At 43.4% G+C, this 16,061-nt stretch overlaps 2 protein-coding genes across 2 annotated transcripts in view; one reads left to right on the top strand and one right to left on the bottom strand.

The window, feature by feature from the left end:
* LOC121549126 (protein eva-1 homolog A-like) overlaps window positions 1-16,061 on the bottom strand; it is a 214,690-nt gene that overhangs the window by 151,028 nt on the left and 47,601 nt on the right. The window contains exon 2 of the mRNA XM_041860981.1: window positions 6,303-6,526. Within this exon, the coding sequence (XP_041716915.1) occupies window positions 6,303-6,526 (224 nt within the window). The remainder of the gene's footprint in view (window positions 1-6,302; window positions 6,527-16,061) is intronic.
* On the top strand, window positions 7,839-9,792 carry LOC123482461 (putative nuclease HARBI1). The gene is made up of 3 exons (XM_045210303.1): window positions 7,839-8,873; window positions 8,952-9,315; window positions 9,451-9,792. The coding sequence occupies exons 1-2, from the start codon at window positions 8,204-8,206 to the stop codon at window positions 9,296-9,298; spliced, it is 1,017 nt and encodes a 338-aa protein (XP_045066238.1). The 5' UTR covers window positions 7,839-8,203; the 3' UTR covers window positions 9,299-9,315; window positions 9,451-9,792.

Here is a 16,061-nt window from a genome sequence, read left to right as displayed (position 1 = left end):
TTTTCATTTTCACAAGGTCTATCGTTCACATTTGCTTGTAAATATCCAAACATGACATTCGGTAGCTCCTACCTATATATGTATAACTTTATGAGCTGGATTGCCTGTCTTTACAATACTTTTATTTTCGTTTGTGCTCGTTGGCATATTACCTCCACGGAAACTCGCAATTAATTGTGCTAATTATGTTAGCATTCTGGTAATAGATGCCCAATGGGCTTTGTTAGTTCTTTTTTTGACGCCCCCTTGTGTACTAAACCGGTAATACCGTAAATCCCGGGATGAGAGAAGGACAGAATGACGATATGAAAATCTGGATATCGCCCAACCCTAATGACAACCGTCTTCTGGTAGATGGAAAGGCTTTCCCAAAAACCTTCTTAATGAAATGCTTACTACAAATTAGCCTATGCCTACCTGCAGTTGTGATGCGTCTACCTCTCTCAAAGAGTGCAATGTGTGAAGTCTGAACATTTGCTGTCTCAGCCACTGCCTGTCATCAAGTGAGTACCCCAAGGCTCAATCCTAGGCCCCACACTCTTCTCAATTTCCATCAACAACATAGCTCAGGCAGTAGGAAGCTCTCTGATCCATTTATATGCAGATGATACTGTCTTATACTCAGCTGGTCCCTCCCCGGATTGATGGTACACTGTCCTTCTCTCAGCACATTTCCAAGCTGCAGGCTAAGGTTAAATCTGAACAGCGCCGGAAGAAGATGGCTGCCGTTTTACAGCCCTCTAACCAATTGTACTATTATGTGTGTTTTTCCGCGTTATTTGTAATTTATTTTGTACATAATGTTTCTGCCATCGTCTCTTATAACCAAAGAGAGCTTCTGGATATCAGGACAGCGATTACTCACCTCGCATTGGACGAAGACTTTTTCTTCATCGAGGCGTTCGCGAAGGATATTCTACAGACACCCAACAAGGCCCAGATCCCCGTCATTCGCGTGAGGAAGAGACGGAGATATCGTGGACGCAGATCCGGGTGCCTTGTAAGATCCGACGGCGTGCGAGTAAACTGCCTCTCCCATCAATCCTATTAGCCAACGTTCAATCTTTTGAGAATAAAATTGACGATTTAAGATTACGGTTATCCTACCAACGGGACATTAAAAACTGTAATATCTTATGTTTCACGGAGTCGTGGCTGAACGACAACAATGACAACATTCAGCTAGCAGGCTATACGCTACATCGGCAGGACAGAACGTCTGACTCTGGTAAGACAAGGGCGGTGGTCTGTGTATATTTGTAAACAACAGCTGGTGCACAAAATCAAATACTAAGGAAGTCTCGAGGTTTTGCTCGCCTGAGGTAGAGTATCTTATGATAAGCTGTAGACCACACTATTTACCAAGAGAGTTTTCATCTATATTTTTCATAGCTGTCTATTTACCACCACAAACCAATGCTGGCATTAAGATTGCACTGAATGAGTTGTACAAGGCCATTAATCAACAGGAAAACGCTCATCCAGATGCAGCGCTCCTAGTAGCCGGGGACTTTAATGCAGGGAAACTTAAATCCGTTCTACCTAATTTCTACCAGCATGTTAAATGTGCAACCAGAGGGGAAAAAACTCTAGACCACCTTTACTCCACACACAGAGACGCATACAAAGCTCTCCCTCGCCCTCCATTTGGCAAATCTGACCATAACTATATCCTCCGGATTCCTGCTTATTAAGAAAAAACTGAAGCAGGAAGCACCAGTGATTCGGTTAATAAAAAAGTGGTCAGATGACGCAGATGCTAAGCTACAGGACTGTTTTGCTAGCACAGACTGGAACATGTTCCGGGATTCTTCAGACAGCATTGAGGAGTACACCACATCAGTCACTGGCTTCATCAATAAGTGCATCGATGATGTCGTCCCCACAGTGACCGTACGTACATACCCCAACCAGAAGCCATGGATTACAGGAAACATCCGCACTGAGCTAAAGGGTAGAGCTGCCGCTTTCAAGGAACGGGACTCTAACCCGGACGCTTATAAGAAATCCCGCTATGACCTCCGACGAACCATCAAACAGGCAAAGAGTCAATACAGGTCTAAGATTGAATCATACTACACTGGCTCTGACGCTCGTCGGATGTGGCAGGGCTTGAAAACTATTACAGACTACAAAGGGAAGCACAGCCGCGAGCTGCCCAGTGACACAAGCCTACCAGACGAGGCTAAACCACTTCTATGCTCGCCCGAGGCAAGCAACACTGAAGCATGCATGAGAGCACCAGCTGCTCCGGACGACTATGTGATCACGCTCTCCGTAGCCGATGTGAGTAAGACTTTTAAGCAGGTCAACATTCACAAGGCCGCAGGGCCAGACGGATTACCAGGACGTGTACTCCGAGCATGTGCTGACCAACTGGCAAGTGTCTTCACTGACATTTTCAACATGTCCCTGACTGAGTCTGTAATACCAACATGTTTCAAGCAGACCACCATAGTCCCCGTGCCCAAGAACTCTAAGATAACCTGCCTAAATGACTACCGACCCGTAGCACTGACGTCTGTAGCCACGAAGTGCTTTGAAAGACTGGTCATGGCTCACATCAACAGCATAATCCCAGAAACCCTAGACCCACTCCAATTTGCATACCGCCCCAACAGATCCACAGATGATGCAATCTCTATCGCACTCCACACTGCCCTTTCCCACCTGGACAAGAGGAACACCTACGTGAGAATGCTATTCATTGACTACAGCTCAGCATTCAACACCATAGTGCCCTCTAAGCTCATCACTAAGCTAAGGATCCTGGGACTAAACACCTCCCTCTGCAACTGGATCTTGGACTTCCTGACGGGCCGCCCCCAGGTGGTAAGGGTAGGTAACAACACATCTGCCACACTGATCCTCAACACGGGGGCCCCTCAGGGGTGCGTGCTCAGTCCCCTCCTGTACTCTCTGTTCACCCATGACTGCATGGCCAGGCACGACTCCAACACCATCATTAAGTTTGCCGACGACACAACAGTGGTAGGCCTGATCACCGACAACGATGAGACAGCCTATAGGGAGGAGGTCAGAGATCTGGCCGTGTGGTGCCAGGACAACAACCTCTCCCTCAACGTGACCAAGACAAAGGAGATGATTGTGGACTACAGGAAAAAAAGAGGACTGAGCACGCCCCCATTCTCATCGACGGGGCTGTAGTGGAACAGGTTGAGAGCTTCAAGTTCCTTGGTGTCCACATCACCAACGAACTATCATGGTCCAAACACACCAAGACAGTCGTGAAGAGGGCACGACAAAGCCTATTCCCCCTCAGGAGACTAAAAAGATTTGGCATGGGTCCTCAGATCCTCAAAAAATTCTACAGCTGCACCATCGAGAGCATCCTGACTGGTTGCATCACCGCCTGGTATGGCAACTGCTTGGCCTCTGACCGCAAGGCACTACAGAGGGTAGTGCGTACGGCCCAGTACATCACTGGGGCAAAGCTCCCTGCCATCCAGGACCTCTATACCAGGCGGTGTCAGAGGAAGGCCCTCAAAATTGTCAAAGACTCCAGCCACCCTAGTCATAGACTGTTCTCTCTGCTACCGCACGGCAAGCGGTACCGAGTGCCAAGTCTAGGTCCAAAAGACTTCTCAACAGCTTCTACCCCCAAGCCATAAGACTCCTGAACAGCTAATCATGGCTACCCGGAATATTTGCACTGCCCCCCCACCCCATCCTTTTTACGCTGCTGCTACTCTGTTAAGTATTTATGCATAGTCACTTTAACTCTACCCACATGTACATATTACCTCAACTACCTCAACTAGCCGGTGCCCCCGCACATTGACTATGCAACGGTACCCCCTGTATATATAGCCTCCCTACTGTCACTTTATTTTACTGTATATATAGCCTCCCTACTGTCACTTTATTTTACTTCTGCTCTTTTTTTTCTCAACACTTTTTTGTTGTTGTTTTATTCTTACTTTTTTTGTTTAAAATAAATGCACTGTTGGTTAAGGGCTGTAAGTAAGCATTTCACTGTAATGTCTGCACCTGTTGTATTCGGCGCATGTGACCAATAAAATTTGATTTGATTTGATTTGAAATCTAGACTTGGTTTCCTCTATCGTAATTCCTCCTCTTTCACCCAAGCTGCCAAACTAACCCTGATTCATATGACCATCCTACCCATGCTAGATTATGGAGACGTAATTTATAGATCGACAGGTAAAGGTGCTCTCGAGCGGCTAGATTGTCTTTACCATTCGGCCATCAGATTTGCCACCAATGCTCCATATTGGACACATCACTGCACTCTATACTCCTCTGTAAACTGGCCATCTCTGTATACCCGGCGCAAGACCCACTGGTTAATGCTTATTTATAAAACTCTCTTAGTCCTCAGTCCTCCCTATCTGAGAAATCTACTGCAACCCTCATCCTCCACATACAACACTGTTCTGCCAGTCCCATTCTGTTAAAGGTCACCAAAGTACACACATCCCTGGGTGGCTCCTCTTTTCAGTTTGCTGCAGCTAGCGACTGCAAAAAACACTCAAACTGGACAGTTTTATCTCCATCTCTACATTCAAAGACTCAATCATGGACACTCTTACCGACACTTGTGGCTGCTTCATTTGATGTATTGTTGTTTCTACCTTTTTGCCCTCCGTGCTGTTGTCGGTGCCAAACAATGTTTGTACCATGTTTGTGTTGCTCCTGCGTTATTGTCATGTTGTGTTGCTACCATGCTGTGTTGTCATGTGTTGCTGCCATGTTGTGTTGTTGTCTTAGGTCTCTCTTTCTGTAGTGTCTCTCTTGTCAGCATGTGTGTTGTGTCATACATTATTTTATAGATTTTTTATCCAAGCCCCCGTGCCCACAGGAGGCCTTTTGCCTCTTGGTAGGCTGTCATTGTAAATAATAATTTGTTCTTAATTGATTTGCCTAGTTAAATATAGCTGAAATAAAACCAATAAAAAATGTGGGGCAGTTGGGGCAGAGTCTCACCAATATCCAGGATATTTGCATGCAATTCTGTTACTTCATGTCACAACAATATACAGTATCATATCAGTTAGCAAACAATTTAATTTAATTTAAAACAATTGCTTGATCTAATAAAGCATGAATCCTTTTTTTTGTAAGATTAAAGTTCTGGCCTAGAAATCCAACAAAGAACTGTTACTAATTTTAAGCCCAAAAGCAAATTATGTCCTATGGTTAACAAGTCCTCGAATCATACCTATTGTAGGTTAGTCGAACAAGAAGTAATCTCTGTATATATGAGAAAAACAACACATATTCAGAATAACCTCACCAGGACAGAAGAACAGGCACTCAATGAACTTATCAAACCTGCAGACAAGGGGGGTACTGTGATCATTTTAGACTATGAAAAATACAATGAGGAGATTCAGAGAAAACTAAGTAATGAATGTTTCTATGGAAAACTGAGTGTTGATCCCACACAGGTGTTCCAAATAGATATTAACTCAAATCTAGAGCAAGCCCTATTAAAACAACCTTATCGCAAAACCTGAATATGAATACATTTTTCTGCCCATGTGTCATACGTCCATGCCTGTATATTTTGCCTAAATTACACAAACCTAAAATACGAGAAGGCAATTATCCAGGCAGACCAGTAGTCACAGGAATAAGCTCAACGCTAGAGCCATTGTCAAACTTTGTAGACTCCTTTATCAAATCTTATGTGCAAGCATTGCCATCATATGTCAAATACTTTATAAACGAGATCTCACCAATAACGGGATTAATAGAATTCTGGTCACATTAGATGTTCAGAGTCTGTACACCAGCATTCCCCACACGGTGGGGCTGGAAACCCTTGCTCACTACCTAATAGGAATGGGAGAAGAGCTGTCAGACTTTATGACATTACTCACTAGAGCCATTAAAAAGAGGACTTCCAAGAAGCCAGTTTTTCAGGCTGTGCTGTATACTGTATGCCACTCCACAGAGGACTATCTAGAAAAAGCAGCAGAAATGCGCAATAGGTTTCTAACAAGAGGCTACCATCCACAATGTGTGGATGAAGCTCTTAAAGGGGAATTTTACCTCGTTTTTTGTCTTGCTCCTCAAGAACTGCTGGCGGCCATGCCAGGAGCCAAACGTGAGTTGGCTTGTGGGTGTGGTTTGACGTGGGTGTTTCTTGGGTGTGTTCTTTGCACATTTTGCTACAAGGCTTTGGGAAAATCACCCTGGACGAATGTCGATACCAGAAGATGACCATTATTTCATGACCTTCGTTACTGTACTAGAGGTACTAGAGAAGCATAAAAGTCCATAGGGTAAGTGTGTATGGAGGGAAGGGCAGTTACCTGTAGTGCTGTGGACATGTAACAATGCAAGTCATCCTCCAGTGGGTGTGTATCTAAAAGGGTGTGTCTGTGGTAGGACGGGCACTGCTGGGGGTGGAAGGGGCCTCTCCTGCCGTAGAAAGCCGATTGGACGGTGATGGTGGTGTGGGGCAGGCAGCGGACCGACAGGAAATCGCCGTCGCACGCCTGCTCAGTGTAGTTCCTCAACACTTTGGATAGGTAACCTAGGAGATTAGAAAAACACCATGGTTACCAACAGTTACCACGAAAGCAGCAGCCCACGTAAAACTATCTACAGTACATCAACCCAGTGTTTCCCCTAGAAAAATAATTCTGCTGCGGTGGCAGAGTTACCGGGGGTGGTGGGGTCTTCCTGTGGCATACATCTATATATAAAAAATATAAACTTAACATGCAACAATTTCTAAGATTTTACTGAGTTAAAGTTCATATAAGGAAATCAGTCAATTGAAATACATTCATTAGGCCCTAATCTATGATTTCAAATGACAGGGAATATAGATATGCATCTGTTGGTCACAGATACCTTAGAAAAATTGGTAGGGGCGTGGATCAGAAAACCAGTCAGTATCTAGTGTGACCACTATTTGCCTCATGCAGCGCGACACGTCTCGTTCGCATAGAGTTGATCAGGCTGTTGATTGTGGCCTGTGGAATGTTGTTCCACTCCTCTTCAATGGCTGTGCGAAGTTTCTGGATACACGTCGAATCAGAGCATCCCAAATGGGTGACATGTCTGTTGAGTTTGCAGGTCATGGAAGAACTGGGACATTTTCAGCTTCCAGGAATTGTGTACAGATCCTTGTGACATGGGGCCGTGCATTATCATGCTGAAACAAGAGGTGATGGCGGTGGATAAATGGCACGACAATGGGCCTCAGGATCTCATCACGGTATCTCTGTGTATTCAAATTGCCATCGATAAAATGCAATTGTGTTCGTTGTCCATAGCTTATGCCTGCCCATACCATAACTCCACCGCCACCATGGGACACTCTGTTCACAACGTTGACATCAGGAAACCGCTCGCCCACAAGACGCTGTATGCCATCTGCCTGGTACAGTTGAAACCGGGATTCATGCGTGAAGAGCCCACTTCTCCAGCGTGCCAGTGGCCATCGAAGGTGAGCATTTGCGTGCTGAAGTTGGTTACGACGCAGAACTGCAGTCAGGTCAAGGACCTGTTGTGGTCCTCTGTAGCTCAATTGGTAGAGCATGGCGCTTGTAACGCCAGGGTAGTGGGTTCGATCCCTGGGACCACCCATACGTAAAAATTTATGCACACATGACTGTAAGTCGCTTTGGATAAAAGTGTCTGATAAATGGCATGTTATTATTATTATTATTATTATTATTAGGACAACAAGCAAGCAGATGCGCTTCCCTGAGACGGTTTCTGACAATTTGTGCAGAAATCCTTCGGTTGTGCAAACCCACAGTTGTTTCATCAGCTGTCCGGGTGGCTGGTCTCAGACAATCCCGCACGTGAAGAAGCTGGATGTGGAAGTCCTGGGGCCTCATGTATCAATCTTGCGTACGCACGAAAACACGGCGTACGCCAGCTTTCACGTTCACGGTCAGATGTACTAACAGTGAAATTAACGTAAGAATGTGCGTTCTTCCACGTAAACTTCAGGCCTGGCGTACGTACATTTTTGTGATGTTTGTCCGTTGGCGACTCATAGAGGCAATAAAGTGAAGTGGCAAACATTACACTACGAACTGTTCTATCGCACCTGCCAGATATTGCTTATAATTTGTAATTGATAAATGATTTGCCATATTATTGTCACACGAGTCTTATTAGAATATTCTATTAATTATGCAATTAAGTAAGAACATATATAAAGGATGTGAAAATTGATACAACCCGTCTAGCAATGGCAGCTTTGGCTTTATTAGAAGACATTTTCAATGGACAAATCCGGAGAGAACGAGTTTTTAGGGACCACAGTGATTTTCTGGCCCACGACGATGACTGGCTCATCAGCCGTTTCAGATTTCCAAGGGCTATACTCTTGGAGCTCTGCGCTGAGTTGGGTCCGAATTTGGAAAGAGAGACAGTGAGGAGCCACGCATTACCCGTTCCTTTACAGGTGCTTACTACACTTGGTTTCCTAGCAACCGGTTCTTTCCAAAGAGAACTGGCAGACCGCTCAGGAATAAGCCAGTCGTGTTTGAGCCGTGCAATGCCACCTGTATGGGACGGCATCATCCGCTTGTCTACCAGGTATATAACGTTCCCATACGATGCAGGTGACCAGCCAAACATCAAAGCGCAATTTGCAGCGATAGCCGGTTTTCCTAATGTAATCGGAGCGATCGACTGCACACATATTGCTATAAAGGCGCCATCTGAAGACGAATTTGCATATGTGAATCGGAAACATTTCCATTCAATAAATGTGCAGATTATATGTGATGCACAAATGCGCCTAACAAATATTGTGGCAAGGTGGCCTGGGTCAACCCATGATTCATATATCCTTACAAACAGCATGGTTGGGATGAGACTCCAAGCTGGCAGGGTGCGCGATGGGTGGCTACTTGGTAAGTTATGCATTTAAATGTATGGTTCTATCTAAAAGTAAAATGTTTGTGTCTGTAATTATTATTACTGCCCATCAGGAGACAGTGGTTATCCACTAAAGACGTGGCTGTTAACCCCCCTCACCAACCCACAAACTGACCGAGAGCGCAGATACAATGATGCCCATTCCCGCACTCGGTCAGTTGTGGAGCGAGCGATTGGGCAGCTGAAATGTCGGTGGCGCTGCCTTGACAGGACCGGGGGATGCTGTTATACCGCCCTGACAAGGTTTGCCGCATCATACTGGCCTGTGGAGTGCTGCACAATGTCGCGCACAGGCATGGCATACCCCTTGGTGAGGTGGGGGCACCGCCAGATGACCCTGACCCAGGACCAGTATATGTGCAGCACAATCAACAAGCCATTCAGGCCCGTCAACGTGTAATTGCGACAATATAAATGGTACTCAGACACAAAGTTCATTTTTTTGACCAATTCTTTTAATGAATGGCTTATTTCTGTGAGTGCGTCAGTCACATTTTTAAGGTGACTGTTCATTTCTTCAATGGCCCTAACAATTTGTTGTTGTGACTCCAGAACAGCATGCGTCAAGACACGGCCAGATGGACGGGCTTCAGCACTGGGGGGAACATTAGAGACACGGGAGACGCTGGACTGAATGGGCTCTGGCTGCTCAGGTGGTGCGGACTCTGAGTGCGTGCCAGTGGACGTTCCTGCGGTTCCTAAGTCCAATTAAACACAGGCACATCTTAACAGTAATTTGAGTCTGTTCCTTATTAATGGGTACACGCATTTGCAATAAAAGCAGTGGATACGTGAAATCTCTGGTGTACCTTTTGCTATATTGCATGCATTTTAAAATTAAACGGTGGCTGGCTATGTATATCAAAGTTAAGGAAATAAATCTGAGTCACCTTGCTGGCAGTCCTGTAGTATATCCGAGTCTCCTACATCAGCGGATACGATTCCAGAGATTAACGTGTCTCCTACAATAGAGGCAACTCTCTGATCAAAGGGTGCAAGTTCATCGGTCCCTGTACCACCGCCTGTTCTGCCCACACTTTGTCGGTGCGCAGCAGTTCTCCGCTTAACTTCCACCTTTATGTCTGACCATTTCTTCTTCAGTTCATTTACGGTGCGACTCTCAGATCCCACCGCGTTGACGGCATCAGACAAACTCGCCCACTCTTTTTTCTTTCTTTTGTTATTAATTCCAGAGGACAGATTTCCAAATAAAATATTTTTTCTTGTTTCTACCTCTGATAGTAGCACCTCTAATTCGTTTTCAGTGAAATTTCGTTTATTGCTTGCTTTAGCCATGTTCTTGCAGGTTTCTTTTGCCAAATTGGACTAATTACCATATTTAAATTGATTTAATTGAGGGAGGAGACAGGGTGTGGTGTGGTGCTCGTGCGCTCAATTTCGCGTTGATTGGGATGTACAAAGAGAATGTATGTGGAATGCTGCGTACGCAGAGATTCATACATCAGATTTTTTTGGTGCGTACGCACATTTATGGCTTTGTCCGTACGCAATGTTTTAGTATGAATTCAACGCAAGTCTTTGTACATGAGGCCCCTGGTCTGCATTGGTTACACGTGGTCTGCGGTTGTGAGGCCGGTTGGACGTCCTGCCAAATTCTCTAAAATGACGTTGGAGGCGGCTTATGCTACAGAAATTAACTTAAAATTCTCTGGCAACCACTCTGGAGGACATTCCTGCAGTCAGCATGCCAACTGCACGCTCCCTCAAAACTTGAGACATCTGTGTCATTGTGTTGTATGACAAAACTGTACATTTTAGAGTGGACTTCTATTATACTCAGCACAAGGTGCACCCGTGTAATGATCATGCTGTTTAATCAGCTTCTTGATATGCTACACCTGTGGACTTTCTTGGCAAAGGAGAAATGCTACACCAACAGGGATGTAAACACATTTCCTCACAAAATTTGAGAGAAAAAAGATTGTGTTTATGGAAAATGTCTGGAATATTTTATTTCAGCTCATGAAACATGGGACAAACACTTTACATGTGTTTATATTTTTGTTCAGTGTACATTATATAACATACACTGAGTGTACAAAACATTAGGAACACCTTCCTAATATTGAGTTGCACCACCTTTTGCCCTCAGAACAGCCTCAATTCGTCAGGGCATGGACTCTACAAGCTGTCGAAAGCGTTCTACAGGGATGCTGGCCCACATTGACTCCAATGCTTCCCACAGTTGTGTCAAGTTGTCTGGATGTCCTTGGGTGGTGGACCATTCTTGATACACATGGGAAACTGTTGAAAAACCCAGCAGCGTTGCAGTTCTTGACACATTCAAACCAGTGCACCTGGCACCTACTACCATACCCCGTTCAAAGGCACTTAAGCTAGAGTTTAAGCTAGAGCATCGGTTTAAGCTAGAGATATCCGTTTTTTGCATGGGCTGCGTCTCAATCCACCGCATCCACCTATGTCGGCCTTCCGTATCTGCGGTGGAAGGTGGCCGAGATCCAGCAGTTTGTCAGACCATGACACATCCTGAAAATCGGTCTTCTCACAAAAACGTCTGTAGCGTCAGAACGGTTCGGCCTAGAAAACTCTCACGAACACGATGGTGTTCTCCGTTTTGCTCTACAACCCCCACACGTGTGATGGGACTCGTCTGAAAGTAACCCATAAAAACAAATGGAAGTATGGAGGTAGTTTTCTAACAACAAAAATAAGGTGTTAAATATGTGTCCAAAAAAGCACAAATATTTCCAGAGCTTTCTTATATCTCCTAGATATAGGACAGACACTTGAAAACCTTATTCCTTATGATTAGTTTTTTGACTGGCTTTTTTGCCATTTATGAATGAATGTGTTACTCAATGCGTTTCTACGGGCTATAGTAGTAATGGACAAAATGTCCAGTATTTTCCGAGATGCTAATCACTTTTCCAGGCGTTGTGAGATCTGATCATGTACAGCGTGACTGCATTAAATACAATCTGGGATGCGCCCAAAGTTGAAAATCATACTACAAACAAATAATACTCGATGAATAGGAGATAATTCACTACAAACAAAGATTATCTGAATAGGAAACACTTCACTCCTCCACCACCTTTGTGCAAAGAAAGACACAGACAGCCAAGTCGTATTCCCCAGGAAGTTCAAATGGACAAAGCCATGGGTGTGTTGCACCCTGAAATACTTCTATTAAGAACTTTGTGGCACGCTGCAGCAGTTCTATCTCAGTCAATTGGCATACAAGAGTAACAGAAAACATCCTGGAGAATAGGGCAATCAGCATTGCCAATCTGACAATCACACACCCAAGTACACACACACACTCTACCAAGCTTTACTTTGTCTCGCCTGGGTTGGACCGCCTAAGAAGAAACACTCTCCTCCTTCCTTTAATGTAATCCCTCATTTCATTGTGATGATGTCATATGTAGTCCCGTGTAGCTCAGTTGGTAGAGCATGGCGTTTGCAACGCCAGGGTTGTGGGTTCGTTTCCCATGGGGGACCTGTATGAAAAAAAATGTATGCACTCACTAACTGTAATTCGCTCTGGATAAGAACGTCTGCTAAATTAGTTTTAGAACACCTACTCATTCAAGAGTTTTTCTTTATTTTTACAATTTTCTACATTGTAGAATAATAGTGAAGACATAAACTATGAAATAACACATATGGAATCATGTAGTAACCAAAAAAGTGTTAAACAAAATAAAATATATGTTATATTTGAGATTCTTCAAATAGCCACCCTTTGCCTTGATGACAGCTTTGCACACACTTCGCTAATGAAAGTTTACAACGTAGGTGCACACAGGTCGAGAGAAACATTTGAGGTGAAAGACAGTGACACATTCAATACTGCCTTGCACACTCTTGCCTGCATCTAGCTGATCTAGGGTGTAATCATTAGTCCAACAGTTGTAAACAAAAGTTTGTATTGGTCAAATTCAGGTATGTTAATCCCCGTCTCGTTCCGTTTGCTTCTGTTTAAAAAACATTTTTCAACAGAATCGACGGAATGAATATACATCTGATCACGTGTAAACACGGTTCACTTTTATAGCAGCCACGTTGTATTCCTTTTCACATCTACGCACTCTCCTCTCACCTTTTCCCTCCGCTTGTGGACTTCAGTGCACAACACATCAGCTGTTTGTGACCTTTCCAAGCCTTAACCATATCAAAACCGCTACACACAGCCTACATTGTTGTCACCATAGCTAAAGTAATGTCATAGTCAACATAGTTAATAGAACTAACGCGTTACAGCCTATTTAATGCTAAAGCTAATTCCGGTGTTAACCAGCATTTTCTGGCATTTCCATTGACATATTCCTGTCATTGTGAGCCACCAGCCTGTCAGTCAGTCAGTTAGTCTGTCAGTCAGGAGAACTGAACCCCATCACAAAGCACCGGCACCATTAACATTCCTGCCTACGAGAAAGAGTGTGCAGATAAAGGAGCGAGCACTGCTTTCTTTCTTTCTTTCTTTCTTTCACCTCTGTCAGACAGTGTCTTTTTTTCCCGAACCATTCAACCAAATGATTGACAGCTGGCAGAGGACCATTCAGGACAAAAGTCCTCAAGATAAACAAATGTTGTGTCCCAAATGGCACCCTATTCCCTTTATAGTGCACTACTTTTGACCAGGGCTGATAGGGCTCTGGTCAAAAGTAGTGCACTATATAGGGAATAGGGTGCCATTTGAGACTGAGACAGACTTCGTCCTATGGGAGAGGGGAAGTGCTTTCACTAGTGACTTTCTCAATACAGGCCCGGTGCAATAATGTTTGAAACCCATGTTCCACTTTACTTGAACCCATCGACCATAAGGACTTACCAATGTCATACCAATGACATAACAGATACATTTACAGTCATGGCTGTTCATGTCAGCTTATTACAAATTACTTTAAAACAAAGTGTTACCGAAACGCAAAACACGCTACATGGAATTTATCCAAAACAAGGAGACTTGTTAGTATAACTTTAAAGCCGTAAGCAATCTCTTGGTTCAAAACTAAAAGTATCAAATCAAATCAAATCAAATCAAATTTTATTGGTCACATGCGCCGAATACAACAAGTGCAGACATTACAGTGAAATGCTTACTTACAGCCCTTAACCAACAGTGCGTTTATTTTAAACAAAAAAAGTAAGAATAAAACAACAAAAAAAAAAAAAAAAAAAAAAAAGTGTTGAGAAAAACAAAGAGCAGAAGTAAAATAAAGTGACAGTAGGGAGGCTATATATACAGGGGGGTAACGGTGCAGAGTCAATGTGCGGGGGCACCGGCTAGTTGAGGTAGTTGAGGTAATATGTACATGTGGGTAGAGTTAAAGTGACTATGCATAAATACTTAACAGAGTAGCAGCAGCGTAAAAAGGATGGGGTGGGGGGGCAGTGCAAATAGTCCGGGTAGCCATGATTAGCTGTTCAGGAGTCTTATGGCTTGTGGGTAGAAGCTGTTGAGAAGTCTTTTGGACCTAGACTTGGCACTCCGGTACCGCTTGCCGTGCGGTAGCAGAGAGAACAGTCTATGACTAGGGTGGCTGGAGTCTTTGACAATTTTGAGGGCCTTCCTCTGACACCGCCTGTTCAGCTAGCTGAATCAAAATTGCCACTTTGATTCAGCTAGCTGAACATGCTAGGTTCAAATGTGTTGTGACTTACTTTAATGTATGACTGTTATTTATCGAATCACCTAACTATGTTTAATTGTCACTCGATTAAAATTAATCATGTAAATCATGTAACAATTAACTCATTAGGTATTTGGGGCACCACGGAAGAAGTTGTTTAACGAGTTACCATCTCCCATCTCCCGAAATTAAACTCTTAGAAGATATATGTTATATATATCGATAACGGTCATTTATTAAATAATTACCTCTTATCAGTCTCATTCTGAATGTCGCATGATCTTTGAATTTGCAAGAACCCTAACCTTATTGATGAATCAGCAATACACAAATTGGCTTAATTATTGATTTCTAACTAACTAAATAATAACACAATACAAACAAACACAAACACACACACACACACACACACACACACAGGTTATTGATTACTAACATAATACAATGAAAACAGGTCCCTAGTGGACTGGACTAACATTAGCATGAATGCTTGGGTAGTAGAGGAGTCAGAATGGAAGGGAGAGAGAGATTCAAACTATCGTGGTTACTTTGGAGAATGCTCACAGTAATCATAATACTTATGCACCCTAATAACGCTAATTCGGATTAGTAATGCAACATGTATTTACGTGTTGCTGTCCTCGATAGTTGAGTTGATGATGTAGGACTCTGGTTTGCCCACCAAAGATCTCAATGTTTCTGGTCGTAGTGGTGGTTAGAATGGATACTTCAGATGTACCAGCGGTTGTCTGAGAGGGATTGTCCTCTATCTTGTGTCTTTAGTGAAAGTTCTCTAGACGACTATACATGCCAGCTGCAGACTGAAATTATAAGGTCTAGTGCATTGTCTTCTTCTTCACCTCATGTAGAGGTTAAGAGTTTCAGAGTTTCTCCATTTCAAACGTGTGGACTAACGTCTCACGTTTTCTGGACTTTCTAGTCTAACCATTTTGTAACGTGTAGCTTCAGCTTCATGCTTCTTGGTCTTGTAGCGTGTCAACAATTTTAAGCCATGGGGCATACTGGTCTGGTGGAAATTCAACCATATGCAACGTTTGGCTCACGCTTCACGTCTGCTGGTCTAAAGGTTGATTTGTTTTTCAAGGCTTTTTATGCACTCGGGGTAAAAGGGGCGTTCTATCATGTTTACACGATCTCTGATGTCACTCGGGGCGTGGATAGTCACTGTGCATAGTTTAAATGAACAACTATTATCTCATTAGAAGACTAAAATCACATTCCTATCTTCACCAAAAACTATCATACTTAATCATATATTTTATACAACATTTAGATGTAAACTTGATAGATAGAATACAGTGGGGAAAAAAAAAAGTATTTAGTCAGCCACCAATTGTGCAAGTTCTCCCACTTAAAAAGATGAGAGAGGCCTGTAATTTTAATCATAGGTACACGTCAACTATGACAGACAAATTGAGGAAAAAAAATCCAGAAAATCACATTGTAGGATTTTTAATGAATTTATTTGCAAATTATGGTGGAAAATAAGTATTTGGTCACCTACAAACAAGCAAGATTTCT

This window comes from Coregonus clupeaformis, chromosome 33, assembly GCF_020615455.1.
Source record: "Coregonus clupeaformis isolate EN_2021a chromosome 33, ASM2061545v1, whole genome shotgun sequence".
Classification (NCBI taxonomy): Eukaryota; Metazoa; Chordata; class Actinopteri; order Salmoniformes; family Salmonidae; genus Coregonus; species Coregonus clupeaformis.
This window is presented reverse-complemented; position numbering and strand designations above follow the sequence as displayed.

Coding starts and splice junctions, on each gene's coding strand:
- LOC123482461 (XM_045210303.1), top strand. CDS start 8,204: ATGGCAGCTTTGGCTTTATTAGAAGACATTTTCAATGGACAAATCCGG. Junction 8,874..8,951: donor GCGCGATGGGTGGCTACTTG/GTAAGTTATGCA, acceptor ACTGCCCATCAG/GAGACAGTGGTTATCCACTA.